The 27,882-nt window shown below is 36.4% G+C and overlaps 1 protein-coding gene across 6 annotated transcripts in view; it reads left to right on the top strand.

Moving 5' to 3' along the window:
* Nucleotides 1–27,882, top strand: part of ADAMTS6 (ADAM metallopeptidase with thrombospondin type 1 motif 6) — a 331,625-nt gene that overhangs the window by 212,053 nt on the left and 91,690 nt on the right. For 5 of the 6 annotated variants that reach the window (XR_010126390.1, XR_010126391.1, XM_054487509.2 and 2 more), the window contains 2 exons: nucleotides 7,086–7,231; nucleotides 9,389–9,452. Coding sequence is in view for 4 of the 6 variants with exons in the window: in XM_054487509.2 (XP_054343484.1) it covers nucleotides 7,086–7,231; nucleotides 9,389–9,452 (210 nt within the window). In the remaining 2 variants the exon portion in view is untranslated. The remainder of the gene's footprint in view (nucleotides 1–7,085; nucleotides 7,232–9,388; nucleotides 9,453–27,882) is intronic. The other variant, XM_063664849.1, reaches the window with a different exon arrangement.

Genomic DNA, 27,882 nt, shown 5'->3' with positions numbered 1-27,882 from the left:
GTCAGGAGTTCGAGACTAGCCTGGCTAACATGGTGAAACCCTGTCTCTACTAAAAATACAAAAATTAGCCGGGTGTGGTGGCAGGCACCTGTAGTCCCAGCTACTCAGGAGGCTGAGGCTGAGACAGGAGAATCACTTGAACCCAGGAGGCGGAGGTTGCAGTGAGACAAGGTTGCGCGCCATTGCACTCCAGCCTGGGCAACAGAGCGAGACTTCATCTCAACAAAAAAAAAAAAAAAAAAAAAAAAAAGTACTTACACTATGCCCAGCACATGTTGCTAAGTGCTTTGCAATCATTCTTCTGTTTAATATTAAGAGAAATCATATGAGGTAGGTACAGTTTTAACTCCACTTTACAGAAGAGAAAAATAAGACTTACCAGCCCTAAATTGAACAGTAATTTAATGGCATAGCTGACATTTCAGCCCAGGTCTTTCTAATTTCAGAGTTGAAATCTTTGCCTCTCTATGCTGACTCTAATTTTACTTTATCTTCACATGAGAAATTTTGCAAAGTAAAAAAGCAATTTTCATTGTCACGGGAATCAAGTGGGTCACTAAGCCTAATCTAGGTGGTGACAATGTATTTCGCCCTTTAGTACTCAATATATTTTTCATTTTCTACCTGTAAACAGTATCTCCTTTTAGGAATCACAATAAGAAAGCAATGTGAGTAGAACATTGAGCTAAGCATATATGATTGTGTGACAATTGGTAAAATAATGAATCTCTAAAATGGGAGACAACCAATTTCTATATATTTCATAGAGATAATATGAGGATAGAATTAGATAATATTTCAGTGAGCTTTTTGCGGGCCTCCTCAGAGGGAAAGTGCTAACATATTACTAGAGTATCATCAATACTTTTCATTATTATTTGTCAACCTTAGATGATGGTGGGCAGAAAATTCTTTGGCAGACTGCCTTAGCTGGCAGTAGAGAGTATAAGCATGAGTTTGTGTGTCTCCGAGAAATGGATGAAATATTCACAACATCTGATCTTAACTCTGAGTTTCAAAACTACTCTCACCAGAAGGAACAAGAAAGAACCTATACACTGTCTAGCCAGCAGAATAAAACCAAAGCTACTCATAGTTTTCTGAATAAATCTTTTTTAAAAAGGGAGGGGGTAGAAATACTGCTCGAGTGATACCATAGACATATCCAAAGGATTGAATCCATGATGATCTCGTCAAACTCTGGCTGCAAAAGATATGGGATCCCTGCCCAGGGGCGCAGTTCCACAAATGTTCCATGTAAGTATGGGAACTGTTCCATGCACATTTAACAGATGGAGTAAGAAATATGGCCAAAAAATTAAAAACTGATCTTTGCGTGAGTCCTGGGGGGTCTGACATCGCTATTACAGCCATTGGATGTTCGCCTGAATAAGCCATTCAAGGGTTGAATAAGAACCATATGGTCTGAATGGACGTGCTCAGGGACAGTAGCATTAACCAAAGGAGGAAATTTGATGAGCCCAGACGGTGCGCTGGTACTGTGTGTCTATGGGTCAGTCTCCTACAAATCAATTAATATAACTTTCAGCCAGAGCGCTTTCCTTGGATACAGCATCAGCAATAGCCCTTTGGACAGGAATCAGAGCAATGCCATAATTGACGAAATAGTAAATAAGGATTTAGATTGTAAAAACTTTGATAGTAGTGTTGGCATTGTTACTGAACAGGATATTAAGGATGATCAAAACCCAATCCTTGTAATCCCTGTTGGTGACCACAAAGAAGGCTTCAAATACTGGCTTATAGCCAATAGATTGATTTAATGACTCTACAAGACCCAATTAGAGATATAGCCCAGCATTTGGGTTTACATGTAAGTGACATTGATTCCTAATATCTTTCAATAGGAAACATAGGTCTGGATTAGAGTAGTATTATTAAAATGCCCTTCTAAAGCACTGGATATATAATAGGACGTTTGCAGCCTTAGATCTTAATTTACTTAGGGTAGAATACAGTATGTTTTGACTGGTTCCCAAACTATAAACACAGGAAGTGAAGAAAGAATAGTTCTTCCAATTGCTGTAGAAATTTAAATAGTATGGGATGACAACTTCTGATTTAGAATTTGGGCTGAAATGTAGCTTTAGCATTCCTGCACCTGCACGGTGGAAAGATAAGGCTTTTAATAGTGTTGTGCTCCAACACTCAGCTCTTCTGACTTGGGAAGAGTGTTCTGTATTGAATCACTAATATTACTTCCTGCAAAATCTTAGAATTTCCTTAGAGGTCTCTTATTCCAGATGCTGCCTGGACCCAGTACTGGATATTAAAAGATATACCATAATCACATCTAAAAAAAAATTTAAAAAATACTGCATATACTCATCTTGAAGTTTTCCTTCTTGGAAATGTGACAAATTTTCAAAGTTAAATTATTTGATTTATAATGTATCTTTCTTAAAGTCCCTTGATGTAGATCATAATATTTAGTAGTATAATAGCAAGAGATGTTGTTTAATAATAAGTAGTGTTTCTAAAGAAGGCTCTTAAAGCCTGACTGGAATATGCCATCTTTCTAGATTGTGTTGAAAACATTTATTTAATTTAGAAGAAATGTGAAAAGCAATAATGAACAATATAAGATTTTATTCTTGGAAAAAAAATATGATGGCTTCACTCCTTTCACTTTTATGAATGTGGTTAAACATATCCCAATTAGCAAGAAGAAGGCCAAATTTATCCAATTTATCTGGATAATTTAGACTAAAGTAACATGACTGTTACTTAGAATAGTCCAAAATCACTAGATTGGATAACCTTTGAAAATAAAGATTAGAAACTTGTTTGCATCTACATATTTAACTTTTCTAGTTTAAAATGTAAAGTAAAATTCTATATCTGTAAATAGAGCTTTTACAGGTTTGGTAACTTCAGGTAAAAGAAAGAGTAAAAACAGATGGCGCAACACTCAGAATCTCATTATTATGTGCTTATAAGATTTATATATTCCAAGTTGCTTTATTTGGTGTAATCTAATTATTCTACTCGTTATTTACACACATTAAACTCTTAATTTGTATTGATTAATGCAATCAGCTAGAAGAGTCATTCAAATCACTTGATCCACATGAAGTCCCCATGGACTTCTTAAAGCCCTTTTGTTAAGTTAAATAAGTTTCTTCTCTCAAAATCATATACTACATTGATGTTTACTACTACCAAAGGAGAAAAGTAGCCATAATTATAAAGAGATCCATTTTTATAAATAACAAAGGAGGAAAACAAAACACAAAAGAACACTTCTGCAGAGATCAAAATCAAACAAGTTGTTCCGTAGGTTTTTAACTTTTTTGAAGGTATGTATGCGTTGAACTATTTTAAAAGTTTTCCTAATCTAAACCATATTGGAATCAAGAACTAAAATTAGTTTCCATTTTGTAGTTAAGGAAACAAAAGAGAAGAAAGAAAAGTGACTTGCTTTGGACCAAAGATATTGCTAGAACTGAAGTTTGTAACATAAAGTCCTACACAGACCAAAGTTGTTAACTTGTTAGCTAGTTAACTAAGTTGTTAACTAGTATTAAATTAGAGACTACACTCTTGTCAACTGCTAGGTGACTGATACTTATATTATGAATTATTTACCCATTAATCTTTGTTACTTAACTTTCTGATAAAATTACCTATTATGATATAGCTCCATGGAATAGATATAACCAAAGCATGAATTTATGCAGTATAAGGCCTTTTAGCAAACCATTTATGAAATACTGCTGCTGTGTGGACTTTAGTGATGAACACTGAGCAGCGTTTTACAAAGTGAATATTGTATTTATCTTTTACCTAAAGAATGACTTTAGTTCATGTGACTTTTCTCACTGCCCTACATTTTGTGAGCATTCTAGAAATGTGTAATAATATTAATAAAAAATACTTCGGAACCTACATCTTTAAGTATTCTTGTAGCTCTCACAATTCTTTTGTCACCTGACAAATGAAAAAACCTGACTATTTTTTCTCTACAAATCATAGGTATATACAAAGAGGTCTGAAATAACATGCGTATCTACAGCTGTGTGTAAAAAAAAAACTCTAGTATTATTTTGTATTTTATGTAGTTATAAAAATCCAGTAAAGTATATTATTCTTTAATGTCTTCAAATACATAATCATACACCTCCAATGGATTTTTTTTACCGCTAATTTTTTAATGTATTTTAGACAGATAATCCCTTTTCTACTAGTATGTGATCTTGGGCAAGTCAATTCCTTTAGGTTCTGGTTTCCTCATCTGAAGAACTGAAGTGCTTAGGCCTTATGAATTCTGAAGTTCCTTTGGGCTTTAGATTCAACTCTGATTATATAAAACAAATGTAAAATCAAGTTTTAATGTTATTTGAAATCAATAATGCTAAGTTTCCAATTTGAAAAAATAGGCATGTTTTAAGATTTGAAGTTTCTAAAAGTGTCGATTTTCATTAATTGCAGACAGGGAAAAAAAAAAGCAGTTAATTGCTGGCCAGGACTATACTGCTCAGTTATTTGCATAGGAAAACTGGGTGCAGACATAAATATTTTTACACACAGTTAACTTGTAGTAAGAAAACCACAAAACTGGAGATTATTTGGCCAGATGTTGTGACTTTTGTGTAGGTGCAGATCTGATACAATTAACATATCACTATAAAAATTATTGTTCAAGACCAACTAGCTAAGTCGTAAGTTTTCAAGTGGAACATTTTTTCCTTCTCAAGTATACGTTATCAGTAACCCTGATCACAGGGTTGATACTATATTATTGGTTTAGCCAGCTGTCTCTTCTTCATCATTCTGGACAGATGATCTTTTTTTCTTCATGATAATTTTTATTGCTCAAAACTCAATAATCTTTCTTAATATCCTCTTTTAATATTTATCAGACTTAGGGTCAGATATTCTTCCCTACAGCCAAGGAAATGTTAACTTCCTCTTGCCTAATTTTTTATAGACAAATAATTGCCCAGCACTGCTCTAAAAAGTCCATTATGCTGTTACAACTACCACAGCTCATTGATTGTCAATTTGGTACCACCTACTAGGAAACAAATATGAATTTGGTTTCTTTACCCTCCAGTATCTCCAGTTCCTTCCTGACATGTGATAACCAAAATAGGACACAATTCCTTAATTTAACTACTTATTAATTAATCTAATTAATTTTTGTTGCATACATACTATGTGCCAATTAATCTAATAAATTTTTGTTACATACACACTACATGCCAAGTGCTATTCTAGGCATTCATTGTTTCCAATAAAACGTTTTGTGGTGATGCAAATGTTCTGCATCTGCTCTGTCCAACATAGTAGCCACTAGCTACCTGTGGCTAGTGGGTCTGAGGAACTGAATTATTTAATTAATTTAAATTTAAATAGCCACAAGTGACTCTTGAGGCTTTTACATTACAAAGAAGTAATTTGATAAGTAAACAGGGCAATTTAAAGTAGTGGTAAGTGGTAAAAGGGAACTAAAGCAGTAGGACAGAATCACTGTTACATGGTCTGGGAGCAGGAAAGGGTATTGAGGTATCATTTTAGAATAAGGATGGTCAAGGAAAGATCTCTCTGTTGAAATGACACTTGACCTGAGACTGAAAGATGAGAAGACAGCAGTAGAAGGAATTGGGAACAAAGCATTACTAGAAGGACCAGTAAATTTAGATGCTCTAAGGAGGAACATGCTTAGTGTATGAAGGTGGAAATCCAGTGTGTCTGGAGTAATCTGTGTAAGAGAGAATGGGGCTGAGGAAGGAGGCAGGGGCTAGATCACTAAATCTACTGTTGATCAGTGTTATGGAAGTAGGAAACCACTGAGTTTTTTTTAAGCAAAAAGGTGACATAATGTGATAACATGTTTTTAAAAGATCTTTCTAAATGCTCTCTGGAAAACAGATTCTAGGAGAAAAAAGTAGAAGCACAATGATCAGGTAAGAAGCTACTCCATTTGCCAGTTTGATCTAGAATATAACGATGAAGAAGGTGAAAAGTAAAAGAATTCCAGGGATATTCTGGAGATAAAACCAACAAAGCTTGGTGATAGAATTAGTATAATAAACTGATCACTTTCTAAGTACCATATCATGATCCCTTTTCATTTTAATATAAGGTTGAATTTTTATTAAACAACCTAACATTGATGACATTTGTTCAACTTTGCTGATAACCATGTTCCTTATTGTTATTCATACAAACAAATGACTGTCATACTAGCATTATTTTGGTTTGTCAAAGTTTGATAATTTGAAAAATGCATCAACAAAAGTCTACAAATGCTTGGTTTAAAAAAGACTTTCATTTTGCCATATTCTGCAAATAAGATTTATCATGCTAGAGTTATGAGTTGATTTTGTGATGTCGGTGTCTCGATAAATTATTCCTGGCTTTCTACTTAGGTGCAGTATGTGTGGTTTTTTATGGAGAGTAGAGCTAAGCAGAATTCCAGTACATATGTTCATGTGGGGGCCATACACATCGCTAGTCAGTGTATATAAGGGTTTTTTTGTACCCAGTCCCTAATGTCTTGGCATTACTTTTATTATGTCTGCAGTGCTCATGTAGATGAAATGCCACAACACATTCTTTTACTATTGTAGCCTCAACCGGCTTTTTTTTTTTTTTTTTTTTTTTTTTAAGAAAGAGCAATTACCATCATAAAAATTCCTTACTGGGGAACTTTCCATATTGCGTTATCATTCCGTGAGTCTAATAATAGTAGAATATAAAGAAAAATTTTAAATAAAATACTAAAATATCTAAAAAAGACTTTGAGGTCTATAGCTAGCTCTATAATGAGAAACACTAAAAGTCAAGAGGAGTAGAAACAAGGGAAAAGAAGCAATGTGACTTTTTTTTAGAACTCCCAATACATGTTAGAAGCTTATAAATCATGGTCTAGCTAAGATAATTCGCAAGTCACATGCACCTTCACCAGTGTCTAAACACAGTTAGAGAACTATCTGTCTGTTATCTATTGGGAGACTGCTAATGCCTATAATTGGTCAGTACCTGACCCTTATGTATTTCTATCCTGATAGCTCTATCTGCCTAAAAGCTAATTCTGTGTTTTCTGTGAAATCTTGCAGTGGTGTTATCAGGGAGATTGTGTTCCTTTTGGCACTTGGCCCCAGAGCATAGATGGGGGCTGGGGTCCCTGGTCACTATGGGGAGAGTGCAGCAGGACCTGCGGGGGAGGCGTCTCCTCATCCCTAAGACACTGTGACAGTCCAGCGTAAGTAGCTAAAGTAAGCCGGAGCCAACAAAAAGACACAGTTGGAAATGATTCAAAGCTGTGGTTTCACATGTTATCTGTAAAAATGTTTCGCTAGTGAGCCAAGTACTTGTCTTCAGAACAAGCCATAGGCACAGGAAAGTGGAGGAGCTTTGTTAGACAGACTTTCTTTTTCTGCCTTTCCCTTTATTGTGTAACTAAAAATAAAATGTAAAAAATAGAAAGTATTGTGTATCTGTCCCAGATAAGCCAGACTTTTAATCTAATAATAATCAGATAGATTTCCTCCTCCAAAAACTACTGAATTATGGATGAATCCAGATCTGGTCTTAGCTACATTACTATTATTCCCAGGAAACCTAAGGTCTTTTCACATGTCACATAAAATTATTACTGCTACATTAGTATTAAAAGGACCAATGAGAGCACTTCAAGGGTTGAAATGCCTTGATTCGCATCACAAATCACAATGAAAAGAATACTGCCCATGTGTTAAAATAGTTTCCATTCATATGCCCCCATTAATCATCTTCCGGAGCTGCCACCACTTTTCTCTCCATGACTGTTTTGTGCAGGTCAGACTGCACCTCTCCCACCACTGTTTTCTCCAGCCAGAGTCCCCCTGGCACAAGGCCAGCGCCATCAGTATTCTTTGCTAGCTCTGTTGCTTCTCCCTCCTACCAGTGCTCCATGCCCATTACAGGTGGACGGTTCCTCTAGTTGTACTTTCTTGTCCTCCCTGAGGCTAAACTGTTCTTTGGCTGCCGCATGTCAGGTGTCCATTTTTGTCTAGAACGCTGGTTGAGGACCTTCTTTCCCAGCTGGTATTTGATGGAGAATGATGTCATGATAACAGCTTTTCCTTTATTTTTTCTCCTTCTGAAATAAAAGATGGTCTATTTTTATTTTTTAGTTTTTTTCCATTTTTAACTCAGGATCCCTCTCTTTGGTTCCTGTCTCCGACTGTCCTTTTTCTTTTCTTTTACTCTTTTTAGCTTGTTTTGCTTTATGTTAGTTCTGTGTTTCCATTCTCCCACTTCCTATGAATTATTCCCCTCTTGCTAAACAGAGCTTCCTCTTACGCATTCATAAACCAGTCATGCTACCGCCATCCCCACTATCTTGTTTTTGTCTGACCAACCCATTTCTCTCAAGCTGGTTCAAGCTGAGCCATTTCCCTTCCTTACTTAGAGTCAGCATTCACTGGCATTCAAAATATATTCAAAATGTAGCTTTAATGATCCCATTGATACCAGTGAGCCAAAATTATAATTTAGACTTGATCTTTTTAAAAAAATTACAGAATAACTAACATAAGTTAAACTGAAAGCTGCTATAAATTAATCAAAGTATAAAAAACCCTGTGATAAATAATATACCCAGATACTTAAGGGAAAAAACTGGACCTCTTTTGAAAGAAGAAATTAGTTGTTTTTATCACTCAATGGTAGTATGCCCAAATAATAGCAATGGTTTTCCCTAATGTTAAATCCTTTAAAGATTAACTTATATTAGTCAAATATTTGACATCTTACTGTTTCATTAATTTTGGTGACATATAAAATATTTAGTATTTATATAATGCAAAGCCATCTGATTTTTAGATTTAAATTTTTAAACTTCATGGACTATTTTGAAATAAGATGGAAATTTGTTTTTGCATTACTCACTTTGAATGAAAGCTATTTCCAAGGAGTTATTTCATGTTTCCTTGCTTCCTGTCTGGAGTAAAAACAAACTTTCCATTTCCTAGTTGGTGAACATATAGCATCAGATTATGGATTTTGTCGAATATGACTTAAATGGCTTTTCATTATAAGTAAGTGATTTTTACTGTGATAATTAGAAAATATATTGATTCAGTTGGTTTTCTTGAGAATGTAAATCATGACAATTAAGAATCTTATAAATTACTCAAAAATTAATACAAAATTAATAGTACTATTAATACAAATTAATAATAAATTGCCTTAATTTTTCTGTTCAACAACCATAATTATTGCTAACAATCACCAGCATAATTACTTTAATAATTAAAACATGTCAAATGATATATTTTTGGAAAGTAAACTTTAGTATGTTTTCATCAAGTAATATATATACTCTTTGTATGGACAGATGTATTATATTCACATTTTAAACACAATGTTTTTTCAGACCTTCAGGAGGTGGAAAATATTGCCTTGGGGAAAGGAAACGGTATCGCTCCTGTAACACAGATGTAAGTAAAACCAAACTCTGCTATGAAAAATTAGCTTACTCTTTCCCCAGAGTAGGGAAATTTTTTTAATTTTAAACTATTTGATAAGAAATACATGTGTGTGAAGGTCACATTAATTTCCTAAATTGTTAATAATGAATGGAGCTGGCCTCAGCTCCATCAATTCCATTAATAAGGGTCAAGGGGGAGCTCCAGTACTGGGAACAAGTATATCCTTCCCCAACAGATATCAAGAGGGGCACACACACCCTGAACTGCCCTGCCCCACACACTCACAACTTCAACACCACTGTCTTTCTTGACTCCACAGAATTAATCTTATTATGCCCTTTATTCCATTTTATGTTTGCCACTGCAAGAAGCCCCAGACTCCTACATTATCCCTCATCCAATAGATAAGATGCTGTATATTTCCTCCTCTGTTCTGTTTTCTATCCCTGCCCAACTACTGAAACTTCTTCTATACCTTCAGGAATTCAAAACCCCTAATACTCACTTCTCTGAATTTTCCTTCCTTTCACCTTCTACTTTAATGGAAACTTCCTCTGAAGATATTGCTTCTTCTATAGTCTTCAAACTGGGTAGGCTTTTGTTTTCTCTCTTAGCCCTTGAATGACTGAGCCTCAAAGTGGATTGACAATGTTTATATCTCATTACTCCTCCAGATCACTCTTCCTCCCTCTATCTAAAAACCACAGCTTTTAATTAATGTCATTAGACTGTTAACAGTTTCATGCTCTCCACCTCTATTTCTGTCTTAATTCTTGGTGATTTTATAAATATGCAGATGATTGTCCTAACATCTTCTTTTCTGGATTTTTTTCATAAACATACAAACATGCTCCTATCTGTAAACAAACAAACCAAAAAACCATGCTAGTTATTTTCCCATTGCCTTGTTTCCCATTGAAACAAAATTTCTCAAAAGACTTGTCTATACTTACTGAATCCATTTCCTCTCTTCACATTTTTTTTTGTAGAATTGCTCCTATCAGGTTTTCGCCTTGATCATTCTATGGAAATACTCTTGTTAAGTCACAGATGATTTCCATGCTGTTAAATCTAATAGTCAATTCTGAGTCTTCAGCTTACTACTTCACTTTCAATAGGCTTCCAGGAAACTACAACATTTTAGTTGTTCTTTTACATTAATGCTTACTCCTCTTTCTCCTTCATTGGCTCCTACTCTTTTTTTTTTTTTTTTGAGACAGAGCCTCACTCTGTCAGCCAGGCCAGGCTAGAGTGCAGTAGCACCATCTTGGCTCACTGTAACCTCTGCCTCCCAGATTCAAGCAATTCTCCTGCCTCGGCCTCCCCAGTAGCTGGATTACAGGTGTGTGCCACCACACCCAGCTAATTTTATATATATACTTTTTAGTAGAGACTGGGGTTTCACCACATTGGCCAGGCTGGTCTCAAACTCCTGACCTCAGGTGATCCACCCGCCTCGGCCTCCCAAAGTGCTGGGATTACAGGTGTGAGCCATCACACCCAGCCAGTTCCTACTACTCTTTACTCTGACCTCAATGTTAGAGCACCCAGGAGTTAGTCAGTGGCCTGTGTCTCTGCTCTACCAATACTCCTTTCTTTGGTGATCTTATCTGGTTCCATTGCTTTTGTACCATTTATTTGCCATTTGACCCAAAAATTTATATCTTCAGCCTGTACTTCTTTCATGAATTCCAGGTTCATATCTTATATTTAAATAGACTTTTAATGGACATCTAGTGTTTAACATGTCCAACTGTTATCCCCAAAACGTTTTCTCTACTCGTTCCTCCAGCAGTTTTTCCCATCTCAGATGTAACTCCATTTGGCTTACACCAAAAATCCTAGAGTCTTTCTTGACACCTTTTTCTGTCTCATAGCTTATATCCAGTTCCTCAGGAAATCCCATTAGTTTTGCCTTCAAAGTATATGGTAGGTGCTGCCTAATGTCACTACTGCTGCTCTGGTCTAAGTTACCATTATCTTTCACAGGATTACTCTAATAGCCTTTTATGAGGATTCCCCTTTGCTATCCAGTCCTCAATATAGGAGGCAGAGTGAATCAGATTATCTTTTACTCAAAACCCCTCAATGGCTCCCCATTTTACTTAAATCCAAAGTCGTTACAATGGCCTGCAAGGTCTACACAATCTGGCTTTCATTACTTCTCTGAACTCATCTGTTACTATTTTCTTTCTCGTTATCTCTGCTCCAGCAACATAGGTCTCCTTCCTTAAACATGCCTGACATGCTCCTACCTTCGGGCTTTTGCAGTGACTATTCCCTTTGCCTTGTGTACTCTTCTCCCAAAATATCTATGTGGTTAACTCTCTCGCCTCACCTTTACTCAACTGTCACCTTTTCAATGAGACCATTCTGAGTACTGAATTTAAAATTGCAACCCTCTCCACTCCCTACAACTCTAGGACTCCTAAACTTCCTTACCCTACTCTATTTTCTGCCCTTCTATCACCTATATAGTTGATTTGTCATATTTAATTCTATTAAAATTGTATTTTGGAGTATTTTGGAATAATTACACGTAGCTTCAATTATGATGATCTTTTAGAGTTACCAGTATTATTTATTCATTTGTTTAAAAAATAATTGAATGCCTATTGTATATTAGACCATGATTGGGCGAGAAAGACAATCTTTGCCCTCAAAGAGCTTATAAATTTATTGGGAAATCACTTAGGTACAGAAAATTATAATACAGAGTGGTAAGTGACATGATGGGATTAGTATGGGATGCTATAAAGTGCATAGAATGGCACCTAACCTAATTAGGGACTTAAGGACTTTGTCCCACAGGAAGCTAGAGACATGAAGGGCAAATCTAAGGAGACCAGAAAAAAGTGACAATGAGAGCATCTTAGAAGGAAAATTAAGTGCAAGGCCTAGAGGCTAAGAAGTGTGATCTTTATCTTGGGACATTTGAAACCATTGAAAGAGCCTCAGATTGATGCTTTAGATGAGAATGGATTGCTGAAAGACAAGATTACAACAGAACAATAAATCAAGAAAAATGTAAGGGTATTAGTAAGAATGATTGAAGTGCTGAGCCATGGGCTCTGCGCTAGGAATAACAGTGGAGTCCAAAGAGGGCTAACAGGGAATAAATTAAGGACCTAACTTAAAAAGCCATAAAAATCAAAGAACCAAAATAGTAGGAAATACAGGGTGAGATAGATAGAAGGTGAGGAGATCAGAGAATGAAATGTATTTGAATTAAAGATAAGACAAGTGAGAATATTCTCAATGATGACAAATCTGGAGTGTGGCCATGGGAGTGTGTGCCTAACTTGACTGGAGGTAAAGGAGTTCAAAGAACTTAAGTCTTGAGAGGGGGACCTTTAACACATGGATGTTAAAGTCACTCAGGATGCTACTGGAACTTAAAATATAGGGTAATACCGTGAACAGGCTATCAAACTCCTTAATAACTGAGAAAGCGAGGCACAGTGGCTCAGGCCTATAATCCCTGCACCTTGGGAGGCTGAGGCAGGCAGGTCTCTTGAGTCCAGGAGTTCAAGACCATCCTGGGCAACATGGTGAAAACTTGTCTTAAGCAAAAAGAAAAAAAAAAAAGATAGAGAGAGAGAGAGAAAGTGACCCTTATTTATTAAACCAGATAGGGGTGAAGCCAGATAGTGATTTGAAGCCAGATAGTGATTTGGATGAATGGTGTGAATCTCAGAAGAATGGAAGTTTTATATAAGGGTAGAAGAACTGAATACCTATCTACAATATATCACACTTTTAGGTAGGAGTGAGAAAATCAAACCCACCTCTCAATTCCCAACTCATTCCGTTATTATATAATCGCAGGGTTGGGCATACATTTAGACTCTAATGATATATGTATTATATACTGTAATGTGAATAATGGTAACAGGAAAAAAATGCCAAACCTCTCAGCTTGTTGCATTTTATTCATGAGTTATGTGTTAGATGTTCAGATTATAGAACTTACTATTGGTGGGTTGAGATTTCTATTACTATCTTTGTCTTCTGTTTCATCTTTCAGCAGATTATAAGGAGATACAGTTAACATAGCTATATTATGGATACATACATATTTACGTTTTCTTCATTAATATTGACTCTACTAGCTCAGAACTTGAGGCAATTCTGCTGTCATACAAAAATGTATTTTCATGCTATCCAAGTTAATAAAGTTGTCTGAATGTAATTTTGTTTAAGCTGGGGCTTTCTTTAATGTAATCTAATATATAAAAATTTCCCAAATACCTAATCTACGTTAGCACTGTCCAATAGAACTTTCTTCAGTGATGAAAATATTGTATGTGTGCACTGTCCAGCCCGATAGCCACTAGCCAAATTAGCTATTAAGGACTTGAAATGTTGCTAGTGCAGCTGAAGAACAGAAATTCTAAGTTTAATTAGTTTTAATTTGAACAGCCCCATGTGGCTAGTGGCAACCATACAGGACAGTACAGAGCTCAACAGTCTAGCTATGCAACAGAAAAATTCTTGTTATAAAGAAGATTGTAAATTTTATGTGTAAAATTCTCAAAACAAATCACTGTTAGCTCATAAAGGGTTCACGCCTGTGATACCAACTACTCAGGAGGTTGAGGTGGGAGTATCACTTGAGCCCAGGAGTTTGAGGCTGCAGTGAGCTATGATCACACCACCACACTACAGCCTGGGTGACGGTGAGACCCTGACTCAAAATAAATAAATTTTAAAAATTAAATTAAAAAATGAATAAATACATAAATAAATGTAGAGAGACTTCCATTTTTGGTCTTGACAGACTGGGTTATTCTGACAAAATTTTTTTTTAATTGCTCAGTAATATTTTTTTTCATTTAAAAATTAGCAAAGAACTGACAAGATAATGAAGGGGATGTCAGGAGGTCAAATTCTATGAGAAAGGGGAACATAAAAAGATAGAGCATCCAAGCACCTGAAGTACTTCTGCCCTGACGATATTGAGAGGAAGAGAAAAGATAAACTGTTCCAATGTCGTTTCTTAAGTATTACAAAAGTTGTTCCCGGATCTCCTCCCCTGCTCTTCAGCAAATTTTTTTCAGGTTTTCAAACATCATATGCTCTCAGTCATAAGTGGGAGCTAAGCTATGAGGATGCAAAGACATAAGAATGATGCAATGGACTTTGAGGGCTTGGAGGAAAGGGTGGGAAGGGAGTGAGGGATAAAATACTACACATTGGATGCAGTGTCCACTGCAGAATCTCAGAAATCATCACTAAAGAACTTAGGCATGTAACCAAACACCACCTGTTCCCCAAAAACCTATTGAAATAAAAAAATTAAAATTAAAAAAAAATTTTCTTCAGGTTTTATTTGCCAGGAGGTCATTGTAGCCACCCTTAAAGCAGCCATTGACAAAAGGAATGAGATTACCAGAATTGGTTTAGATTAATAGCGATTTGCCCTAAAATGGGGTTAGGGTCACCCTTCCTGAGAGGTAGATTCGTAAGCAAAATATTGAACTTCTATTAGCAAGAAAGCAGAGAGTAGTGGATATTGGGTAAGCCACAGGTATCTACCTCAGAGCTATTTTAATTTCTATCTTTACTAGTAGAAGTAGTAGCCACAGAAGTGGTGCTAGTAGTGGGAGCAACTGCTGCTGACATTTACTGAGCACTACTGTGTACCGAACATATTATTGTAATCATATTCTCTTCCCATACTGAGAGAAGTTCTCCTCTTTCTTGTCAGTAGTGAGTTGGTTTGGTGGAGTATTTTATATTTCCATTCTTTCAACATAAATCTAGAAAAACTACGATAATATAAAGTTTTGGTATAGTTTGCTCTGTTACAAACTTGCTTCTGCAACACAAATTATCTTATATTTGATTGTTATTTTGTGATGTTAAGTAACATAGCAGTGGGAGTCAAACAACATCAGCGTAGCTGAGGAGCAAAGGAAAATTGTACTGCTCATGATGACCATTCACCCCACATTCTTTTTTTTTTGCTCAGTTTGGCCACGTGCAGCATCATAGGAGCCCTTATTGTGTGTTTCTGCCTGTTCTTCCTACACTGGCCTCCTGTTTCTCTAACTCAGCAGTCTCAACTGATAAGCTTTCCTTATTTTTTCAAGTTTTTAAAAAGATAAAATCTTACATTTACTCCAGTATTTCTTTGCTAGGAATTTGCCGTGTTTTTAAAATATTGTGCTAGCATTTTATGAGAATTTTTTTCTTTTTGTTTTAATGCCCTGTCTTTGAATCGTCTGCCTCTAACCCAATTTTTCCCATATGCCTGCTATTTTTAGTGTGCAATTTTGCAGAAAGAGATTTTTCATGAATGCGTGTGTCATATTAGAGCAGAAACGTCTACATTTTAAAAATCTATTCTAACAGCTTCTATTATATAACCTATGGAATTTAATAATAAATCATAAAAGGTGAGGTGATTGGAGTTAAGATTGAGCGATGTGGCTGGGCGTGGTGGCTCGCTCCTGTAATCTCAGCACTTTGGGAGGCCAAGGTGAGCGGATCACTTGAGGTCAGGAGTTCGAGACCAGCCTGGGCAACACAGCGAAACCCCTTCTCTACAAAAAATACAAAAATTAGCTGGGCATGGTGGTGTGTGCCTGTAGTCCTAGCTACTTGGGAGGCTGAGGTGGGAGGATCGCTTGAGCCCAGGAGGCGGAGGTTGCAGTGAGCCGAGATCGCATCACTGCACCCCAGGCTGGATGACAGAGCGAGATCCTGTCTCAAAAAAAAAAAAAAAAAAAAGATTGAGTAATGTAAGCAAGACTTTAGTATTTTCCAGTTAACAAAGAATAGGTGTTACTGTTGGAACAGTATGGTATTATGTCTGTGTTCTTTAAATTAACTTTGATGCTTTTTCTAAATGTATAATAGTTTAAATGTTCTTTTTTCCAATGATGCCCAGGTGTCTGTTATGTGTGAGCCACCCCAATTTAAACGATTTAAAAGAATATACCTTTCTTTTATCAAACCAGGTTCCTGCCTTAGTACATATTTTACATTATTTAATACTACGCATATCACATTGAATGGTCTTATAAATAAGATTTGAAAGAAAACTTTCCAACTAGTTAAAATTAATTTGACAGTCAAGGACTAGATAACAACTCATAAGTGTTTTTGGCTTGGTCACTTGCGATCCCAAAACTTTTCTTGAAACTTAATTAGAAGTAATACAAATAATAAGTTCAAATGATCCTGGAAGAATTTTCTAATTAGTGCCCAAAAAAATAAGATAATGTCAGATAGACAAACAGCTGGAGAACCAGAGTTCTTTATTTATTGCCATGAATCTTTGAGACTTGCTGTGTGTTTTCTAATGTATGCTCAAAGTCTAAGTTACAATAGAAAATAGAAAATTGGCTGGGTACCATGGCTCACGCCTGTAATCAATGCCAGCACTTTGGGAGGCGGAGGCAGGTGGATCGCTTGAGCCCAGGAGTTTGAGACAAGCCTGGGCAACATGGCAAGAGACCATCTCTACAAAAAATACAGAAATTAGCTGGGCATGATGGTGCATGCCTATAGTCCCAGCTACTTGGGAGGCTGAAATGGGAGGATCACCTGAGCCCGAGAGGTTGAGGCTACAGTAAGCTGAGAGGCTCACTACCCTCCAGCCTGGGTGACAGAGACCCTGTCTCAACAAATAAAAAATAGAAAAAAAGAAACAGAAAAGAAAATAGAAAATCCAGAATATTAGGCTGATTCAACTATGTTTAATAGATTTTACCTGAATTCCTTTTAGGACCTTACAACCCATTCTACATAGCCCATGTAATGTAGTAGTCTTGATCCTCTCATTTCTGTGGTTGAGTAGTTGGTGCTATGGATTACTGCATGGTTCTCATGGTTTTATAATAACTGTTATTAGTTATAACTCTCTGATTAGAGTTGTTAGCTTATAGCACTATATTAAAATCAAAACTAAAAAATATAATAAATTAGAAGATCAGAGGAAAAGGAAAATAATATAAATATATATAATTTAAAAAATATATAAAATTGGCCAGGCACAATGGCTCATGCCTGTAATCCCAGCACTTTGGGAGACCAAGGCTGGTGGATCATGAGGTCAGGAGTTCAAGACCAGCCTGGCCAAGATGGTGAGACACCATCTCTACTAAAAATACAAAAAACTAGCTGGGCATGGTTGCGGGTGCCTGTAATCCCAGCTACTCGGGAGGCTGAGGCAGAGAATTGCCTGAACCCAGGAAGTGGAGGTTGCAGTGAGCCAAGATCATGCCACTGCAGTCCAGCCTGGGCAACAGAGCGAGACTCTGTCTCAAAAAAAAAATATATATATATGTGTATATATATGTGTGTATATATATATATATATTTTAAGCACTATGTTAAATATGTACCACAAGGTTCTTCCACTTAAAAAAGATGGGTCACGGCTGGGCGCGGTGGCTCATGCCTATAAAATCCCAGCACTTTGGGAGGCCGAGGTGGGCGGATCACGAGGTCAGGAGATCGAGACCATCCTGGCTAACACGGTGAAACCCTGTCTCTACTAAAAATACAAAAAATTAGCCAGGCGTCTGTGGTCCCAGCTACTCGGGAGGCTGAGGCAGGAGAATGGCATGAACCTGGGAGGCAGAGGTTGCTGTGAGCCAAGATCGCGCCACTGCACTCCAGCCTGGGCAACAGAGCAAGACTCCATCTCAAAAAAAGAAAAAAAAAGGTTGATCACAAATTTTGCTCCGAGCTTCCTAGTAACCCAAGTAAAGAGACAAATGTTATCAGTTCTAAGATTCATAATGTCTTGTGGTCATGAGAAAAGGAGGTACATTCACAACCAAAAAGGAATACTTTATTATTTTGAAGCTTTGATATTCCTCCTATGTGGATCCCTACACTGGTGAATCAGATTGAAACATACAAGGCTCATAGGACTCTTTTTGCTTAGGTTAATGGAGAAATTAGGACCTAGAGTCAACATAGGCCAAGTAGTCTTAAAAAGTAGCAAGCACAAAAACAGTATATCTGCAGTTTTTTTCTAATGATGATTTAATTTCTACCCCAAACACTTAAAAGGTATAGAAATGGTAGGAAGAGAAGAGAGCTCTTTGGTGGAAAGGGAACAGTGTTGCCATTAACTCCTATCCCTCTTAACCCGATTTCAAAGAAAAGATCCACAGAGATAGAAGAAGCAACTTATGAAGACAAAACTTTCATTCTAAGAATTTAAGAATAGATCAGAAAAGGATGTCAAGCTGTAAAATTGGCCTGCCCACTCTCAACAGCAACATAATTAGCCTAGATGCCGAAGGTATTCAGTTACTAGACTCTGAGGCTGATTAGTTGCATCAGGATGTGTTGGATGGGCAGTTTGTTTCCTGCATCATTGTTTTTCACCCTAGAAAGTCTTCAAAAGCAGCTACACAAGGACCCTTTCTTTGATATACACATTATGGTCTCCAGGCTGGAATAACAGGTAAAGACAATAGCTGCAGTAGGAACAAATTAATATACTTTTCATCTTGAAGCTACTGAGAAACTAGGAGCATTTATTAAAGACATGTAGGAGAACTGGATAAAATTTGGTCCTTCTATTAAGCCAGGAACTACAATAGAGTTTTTGGCATCATGAGCTAATCTAATAGACATGGCCTTGTGGAACCTGGGTTTGGAGGGCAGAATTTTATGGAACTCATAATGCTTGAGAGTTCATTGGTTGAGGACAGAGTTCTCGTTTTTGCACATAGAGATAAATGGTTGATTAGGTCCTGACAGTTTTTATAAATATGCAAAGGTAGAAACTAACATGATTTTCTGGCAGAGCATTATGAAAAGTGAAGACCCCAGATCTGTGCTCAATCTTCTGAAAAATGTTTGCTTAGGAGCTGCTCAAAAATACACTTTTAATTATTATGTATATGGAATCTTCTTTTTACTGGCCTAAAGAACACTGACTGCTAATCAGGCATTTCTGTTTTTCTGAACAATTTTTCATTCAAATGACTTAAAACTATCATGCAGAATGTTCTAAGAGGATAAAAATTGATGTACATATTGTAACTATTTTAAGTAGCAGAAGTTAAAGGTTAGTGTTGTGAATACTAGAAAACTTAATTTTTGTAAAGAGCAAAAATATGGCTATATAAAGGTTATAAACCAAATTTTATATCAAAGCCTAAGGAAGAAATATTAGCTACTATGAAAAGGACTTTTCCACATTTCTAAAAGGAGTTTCCTGGTGCTTAGTTGTTTTCCAAAACCAAAATGATCTTTCTATTTTTCTTATTCCATATTACTTGTGATTTGGTGTTTACTTGATAATATGATTATGATAGAACTTCTGGTGAAACATATAAGCTCCGCTTTGGCTGAGATGGAAAGGCACATTATTCTTGCATATTAAACATTTGATTTCCCTTCTTTATGCATAAAAGCTATTAAAAATATTTGGAGGAAAAGGGTTTTCCAGGTCATTTGTGGTCTGTTCTAAGATTTAAGTATAGGTTATGTAGTACTTGGGTGTGTTCTCAGTCAGCTCTGCTAGAGGAGTATATTATTCAGCATTTTTTTTCCTTTTCAATGCATTGCCTAAGATCATTAAACAGTGTTTTTGCTTTGGTTGTGGCAGACAGGAAAATTATATATTTGGAAGTAGGATTGTGGTGAAAATGAAAGCATGAAGTTGGAAGTTAAATTGACTTGAGTGTGAATCCTGACTGTGACACATGTTGCTATTTGACCTTGGCAAATCACCTAACCTCTCTAAATTTCAGTTGACTCTTATATAAATAGGCTCTATGAAACTTGCAGTTGTTTGACAATTAAAAGAAGTAACATACATAAAACATCTAGTGCTATTTCTAGTACCTAATTGGTATTCAATACCTCATCAAATCTTCAAATCACTTTTCTGAAGAGGAAAGACAAGTATTTTTAAAAAGAGGAAACTAAAGCTTAGCAACAGGCTAGTGCTGTGAAAGAGATCCAATAAAGCATGGAATTTCTATCTAGTGCTCTTAAAAGAGATGAAGCCCTTGGGAGGTGGGTGTGGCAAGGTAAGCTTCTCTGAAAGAATTGGGTCACCTTAGACATTGTCTTACTTCCAGTCTAACCTCACCAGATAGCTGAGAACCAGATAGCTGAGAACATTCTGAAACTACACATCTTGCCCTCAGGGACAGTTGCAGAGTAAGTGAAGACAAGGTACAGAGTTGATCCATTGACGAACAGTGTTATAATCATGTCTTAAATTGTAATTAGAAAACAAATATGTGTCAACCACTTTATTCTTATAAACATACTTTATATATGTTACTGGTAGAAGGTATCCGAGTTACCAGTGATGAATTCCTATGGGTCTGCAGCAACCTCAATTCTTGCCTCCTCAGAAGAAAGAATACAGCTGAGGGGCATAAGGCAGAAAAAGAGACTGAGGCAAGTTTCAGAGCTGGAGTAGAAGTTTATTTAGTTTATTTAAAAGGCTTTAGAACAGGAAAGAAAGGAAAGGAAAGGGTGCTTGGAAGAGACTCAAGCAGGCACCAAGGTCAAGTGCAGTGTTTAACCTTCATCCTAGAACTTAATAGGCTGGCCCCTTTCTCATGATTCTTCCCTTAGGGTGGGCTGCCCACATGTGCAGTACCCTCTTGCCCTTGGGAGGTGAGCATTCCCAATGTGTTTAGGAAGTTGTACGCATTCCCATCTGAAGCTTTTCTTCCCTTTTCTGGTGGAGTGACCCTGGAAGGTCATACTCCACCATTTTGTCTCTTAATGTGCATGCCCAGGAAGTTGCTTCTCCCCAACACTTGCATTCAATTAACACTTTAGTGCAACAGGTGTGGACCATCAGGAAATGGCCTCTCCCTGGCGCCAGGTGCCAATTTATCACTTTTAGAGAGGCAATATAATAATTGCCAAACTGTCACCTGAGATTCCTAGTGGGTGGAGGAGAGCCCTTTCCTACCCTGCTCGTGCCTATCTAACTACCTGTAACATACACACACACACACATGCGCGCGCACACACATACACACACGGCAAAAAACAGGAACAATATCTTGGTAATCTTTCTTAAGTTAATATGAATTTTATGGTGTATTATATTTATATATTTATGGTATATTGTATATTTATATATTTATGGTATATTGTATTTCTTATGTTTTGAGAAATAAGGACTAGGTTTTAAGCACAAAATAGAGCTTGTTTATTTTGTGCTTTAAAAATACTTTTAAAAATTACAAAGTAAAAGTTTGTTTCTTAACCTTTTTTTGGAGACAGGATCAGGCTCTGTTGCCCAGGCTGGAGTGCAGTGGTATGATCTGGACTCACTGCAACCTCTGCCACCCAGGCTCAAGCAATCCTCTCACCTCAGCCTCCCAAGTAGCTGGGACTATAGGCATGCGCCACCATACCCGACTAATTTTTGTATTTTTTGTAGGGTTTTGCCATGTTGTCCAGGCTGGTCTCAAACTCCTGAACTTGAGCAATCCACCCTGCCTTGGCTTCTCAAAGTGCTGGGATTACAGGAGTGAGCCATTATGCCTGACCTGTTTTTTAATGTGTTTATAAGCTCGGGGAAAGAGTTTTGCTATAGGTAGATGGCATTTTAATTAAATTCAGACTATTTAAGGCATATACAAGTAACTTTAATTTTTAAAACCTGCATAAAAGATTATGGTATCAAGCATGACACTGGATTCAAATTTGTCTGGACAATGTGGGTTATCTGCCCTTTGTTTTCTTTTGCTTTAAAAGTAAATATATAGTGAAAAAAAATCAGAAACTATTTGGGAGAAAAAAGACAAGAAAGTTGAATAAAAACTGAGATTGAGATGGTTCACTACAGGCATTGACCACTAAATTTAACTTTATTTGAATGCCCTAGTATGAATTACTTAATCAGTACTATCTGATAACTAGGGAATCAGGAAATTTGTTTGCAACTTTTAAAAGAGGGTATAGAAGCAAGGCTTTTGTTAGCGCGTATGGTACCTTTGTGTAATTTATAAAAAGATGCCCATCTGGGTGAACACATAAAAATGTATCCTTTCACAGTCCCTTGTCAAGTGCATGACTTGCTAAGCAGGGCAGGGGTTGGATTTCAAACTCCCTCAACAAACAGGGTACAATCTACTAAGAATATGTTGTTTTCCTGTAGAGGAAGAAGAAAATGAAATTTTGGAAGTGTTGAAGGTTGATCTAGTGTAACAGGGATGACGCAAGAGTGAATTTGGTATGAAAGCAAAAAGGAAGAAGCAGAAGGTGGAAAAGGAGTGGAGAAAGGAAGCAGATGAACAACAGAAGGCCAATTTTGCTCAGTTTGCAATTTTCCCTGAGGCCATAGGAGTCATTCTATCTTTCCAGCCTGCATATCTTCCTTTAGAAGAGGAGAGGAAAGAAAAGGGAAAGGGACAAAGGTGTTTTCATTCTTGGCTCTCTTATCATATTACCAATAAGAAATGATACATCATTTTCAGAATTTTCCTCATTTGCAAGACATTTTGATGTGTATTTCTCTTGAAGGTAAGAGTTTTGGGGGTATATTTTGCAAATAAAAAAAGAAGGCACAAAAAGGATTGGGGACTTGCCAACGTCACCCTATTCTTTGGGACAAAACCAGGATTAGAACCCCAGTAGTAGAAATGCCACTAAAAAGTTTGTAAGCAGAAGCTAGATTTCTTTCTGTAGCAACTTTTAGGCCTCAATGAATTATTCTTTTTTTTAGATTTATCTACCGGTGCAGAATATTGAGTTTAGTCAGAAGGAGATACTTCTAAACAAGATAGTTGGAAGACTGTTGTTAACTTATACAGATCTCTGGGAAAGAGAGTGGTGATAAAGATGCTATTATTAATTTATTTCTCTGAAAATACTAAGATCTAAAGATGCTGAGACCTGCAGCTTTGCTCTCCAGATTTATGTGGGGCCCTGCTAGTTTGTTTTTTAAAGGAGAAGATGCTTGATGAGTGTTAGCACTAGAAGGCTGAAAATCCGTCAGGCTTTTACTTTAAATATCTGTTACTTATGCCCACTGCTTTCTGTTATGGTTTCCATAGTGTCAGCATTTATTATCCTTAAGTAATTTAAAAAGCATTATTCTTTAAACCCTCTACTATTCCTAAACAATACAAAAATGTATTTTACATAATTTTTCCTTAAGGAATTCCTCTTTCACTCTCATTTTTTCAAACCAGCATATATAATTCCAACTGAGTCTATTTTTAATCAATGCAAATTCAGAGCATTCCCTGATGGAATGAAATCAGGAAAGCAGAATACTGGCTGATGTATTCTAGAAACAATGACATGGAATCAAGTCCACAAGTCTACTTCAATTCCCTGAAGCCTTTCCATTCTCTATACTATTCTGTGAACACCCTGAATACACTCCTGCCTCAGGGCCTTTGGATTTACTGTGTTCTGGAAGATTCTTTTCACGGATATGTACATAAATCATTCCTTCAGTTTCTTTTCACTCTCCACTTGAATGCCACCTTATCAGAGAAAATTTCTCTGATCACACTATTTAAAACAACTTCCCTCCCACCTCACTGTCAATCTCTTTATCTTGCTTTATTTTTCTTCTTTCTCATCTCCAACTAGAGTAAACTCCATGAAAGCAGAACTCTAATCTATTTGGGTTTTGTTTTTCTGTAACCCTGCAGCCTAGATTATATCTGCCAGATATTAAGCATTGTATTAATACTTGCTAAAATGAAAAGATACTTAAGGCCTGTTCTTGCTGCCTTGTTTTAAGAGGACTAACAATAAGTTATGATGTGCCCCTAGGAAAGCCATCAAGGTCCAGATACCTTTCAGTTTAGGGTAAGATTTGTTCAGTGTGGATCCAGAAGAAAGGAGAAAGATAATTCGGTTATAGGACAGCAGGTTTTGACTGAAAGTAAGGAAGAACCTGTGAATAATTGCAGCTGTTTGAAAAGTGATCTTTTTTTCTGTAGACGTTTATATAGATTGTATGACCACTTTGGGGATAATTATAGAGGAAATTCAAGCATCTTATGGAAATTAGATTATGTCACTTCTAACCTGAGTTCTTAAAAGGTATGATTCTATATTGACTGAGAAATTAATAATTGAGTTCGGTTCTTCTGTGAGATGCTGCCAAACAGATATATCTATATTATGTTAACACCCTATACCAGGGGTTGACAAATTGTACCTCTCAGGCCAAATCTTATTGGTTAACTCTTTTTGTAAGTATTTTTATTGGAACACAACCATGGCCATTTATTTACATACTGTCTATGGCTTCTCTCACACTATAATGCACAGTTGAGTAGTTGCAACAAAGACACATGGCCTGCAAAGCCTAAAATATTTACCATGTGGACCTTTAGAGGTAAAGTTTGACAACTTCTGCCCTAAAGTGAAAAAATATTATGTGGAAACCTATCTTTATTCTGTTTTCCAAGTAGTTCATGATGATGATGATGACGATAACTGTTGTATCAATTAAGATTTAACTATAATATAATAGACTACTCTGAATATTAAAATAGAGGGAATTTAATGCAGGAAATTGATTACATGGATGGTGAGAGTCTGACTAGTTCCTTCCAGGAAGATACGTAAGAGGTAGTTTTGTCAGAGCCCAGAGGCTAGAATCACACAGCAGAAGCTGGAATCATAGGGTAGAAGGATAGGGAGGATGGAACTGTTACCTGAAGGTGGAGCTACAAAAAAGATTCTTCTTCTGCCTGAGATGCTGCCCAAGGCACAGAGGAAAGGAGAAAAATACCCTGGCTTCTCCAACTAGTGCCTCCCATTACCCGAACCCAACCATAAGTCAGCTGACAAAAAAGCCTTGGAAATGGAGCTTTCAGGGTTTGTTCCCCTAAAATACAGAGCAGAGTAGAAGAGTAAGGAATGAGTGTAAGGACATCTGCATAGCTGCTAATAATTATTAAGTGCTACCTTAGGCCAGGTACAGAGCTAAACAGTTTGCGTGAATATGTTGCCTAGGAAGTAAATACGAGTATTACCCCCAGTTTATAGATGAGGCGTAGACAAGTAAATTTCTCAAGGTCATGAATTAAATAAATGACCAAGTTAGAAATAATCCAGGTCTGCCTTACTCCAAAACTCTTGCTTTTATCCCTCTCATTTTACAAGTGAGAAAAAACGTAATTTGGAAAGATAAGAAACTTGCATCTGGTCAATGACAGGGCCAAGTCTAGAACCCAAATTGTTCCCATTAGGTTTTTGTACATTTTAAGGAAGCTAAAATCTGTAATGCTATTATTGTAGCATTTGGAGAGTGTCCAGAGGAGACTCCCACACTTATCGTGAAAGTATCCTTGTATGCTGAAACTATTACTAAGCAACCTTTCTGTACCCCAGTTTACTTCATTGTAAAATGGGATTATTAATTATATCTACCCCAAAAGAGTGTTGAGAAGGAGTATGTAGATGATATATCTAAAGATCCCGGAACAGTGTGCCACATAATAAGTACTTAGTAAATACTAGCTCGCTATTGTTATTGTTAATCTTTTTATTATGCTCACCCTGAGAGTGGTTATCACAGGAAAAAAGTGGATCAAAAATGTCATGAAATGTTATCAAGTGCTTCATTAAATAGTAATATCCTCATATTGGACATTTTATTTTTCTTCCATTTAGGAGAATTGTTAGAAGATACTAAAAAATTGCATTTTTGTTTTGTTTGCCTTTAAGCGAACAGCCCTCATGATGTCTTAGTTTCTTAATTCAAGGTCTTTTTAATGTACCAGTGCTTATACATGTGAAATACCATTTCCTCTTATGCTTCTATATAGTTCATCTCTTTCATCTAGGTTGGCCTTTTTCCAACCATTCCCAATATGTGACCTTTTCCTTCCTATTCCCATGGCTTTTCTTGGCTTCATTCTTAATAGTCTCCCACTCCCTGACAAGTCCTTTTTCTTTCTTAACTAGAACAATTTCTATAATACTTTGGTACACGCTGAAGATTTTTTTCTTAACTGATATATCCCTAGCTAATCATAGGACACATTTATATTTCACTTGTATCCAGCACATATAGACAATCTGTAACATGCTGTCATATACCATATATATTGCTCGAGATGGTTCTTTTTTCATGGTCGTTTTTCCATTTGTGTCTTGTTTTTCCAACAAAGTTGAAAGCCATGCTTGGATGAACTTTAGGTGATTGGTGCTTTACAAATACTTAAGTGCTGTGTGAAAACTTATAGCTAGAGTTCAAATTATCTGTTTGTTTTTGAAATCGTTATTTGCTTTTAAAAGTAGTCTTGCTGCATGACAAAAGTCACTAACAACTTTAGTCCTTGTGTGGGATTCACTAAAAATAGCTTGAAAAGTCAAGGATTCCTTTAACCTAGAGCACTCTGAAGATCCAAAGATTAGCAGACCAGGAAAAAAAAGACCCTGAAAACATATCCTTCCAGCCTGATACACCTACTAGCCTATGGTAAATATTTTTCATTTTTTTTAAAGGCAAGCAAGAAGGTAATTTGACAAGATTAATCACTAGATTTGGCATTGGAATGTCATATTTTAATGTGCTAAAAACATTTTAAAATGCAGGGCTCATAACAGAGTGTGGACCTGCTGCCACTATTTTCAGAATCTGAGGCTTTGGACTTAATGTGGTGAAAATTGAACTGTATTATATAGGAAGTAATGATGACCATGCAAATATTTGCACATTGTGGTCTATTGTTACTGCATATGCTTCAAAGTGACCATTTACAATGTACTGTCCTCAGAAAACTATATAAAGCAAACACAGAGATCTAAGGGAGGGTAGTAAAAAGTCCTCAAAACAATCTCTGGGTGTGCCTGTAACATACTTGTTATTTATTCCCAATTCAGAATTTTCTCTAGTGACATATTCTCTTTTTCCATATTTAAGGAGAATATTTTCTCAGTCAGTCTTTCAAAATCAATATTTTTAGTTTTTAAGTACTACAGCTGTTGAACTTTACAAGATAAGTCAAATTAAGTCACATCACTCAAACACTATGAGCTTTATAATTCTTTGTGAACTTAAAGGTTGAGTTTAGGATGTTTGTCTTTAAAAAACTTCAGAAGCATTTCTGAATGAAGGAACATTTCCAACTTTTAAAAACAGATAATCCTTTTTTCACCCTCTTAACATCCCTCTCCACACCTCAAACAAATGTACATGTTTTGGGCCATTTTGTATTTTATTTTCTGTGATGTTAATAAATTAAATGTAAATCTTAATAAGTCCAAATCCCTTTAATTTCAAGATGTTTATACTTGAGGTCTAGCATTTTGCCTACTTTATTCCTCATTTAAAGTATGGTTTTTGTCAAGGCTAAACAGTAAATAGCTATAGTAGTAGGAGTCCAAACCACAATTAATAGGGCTGAATGTCGTTACAAACCTACTTCTTGATTTTTTTAAATAAAGATCAGGGAGTTGCTATGGCAATTGGACCTCAAATACTGTTACCACAAAGGATTTTGTGTTTTAA

Source organism: Pongo pygmaeus, chromosome 4, assembly GCF_028885625.2.
Source record: "Pongo pygmaeus isolate AG05252 chromosome 4, NHGRI_mPonPyg2-v2.0_pri, whole genome shotgun sequence".
Classification (NCBI taxonomy): domain Eukaryota; kingdom Metazoa; phylum Chordata; class Mammalia; order Primates; family Hominidae; genus Pongo; species Pongo pygmaeus.
The sequence above is the reverse complement of the archived record's forward strand: the minus strand, read 5'-3'. Positions and strand labels throughout refer to the sequence as shown.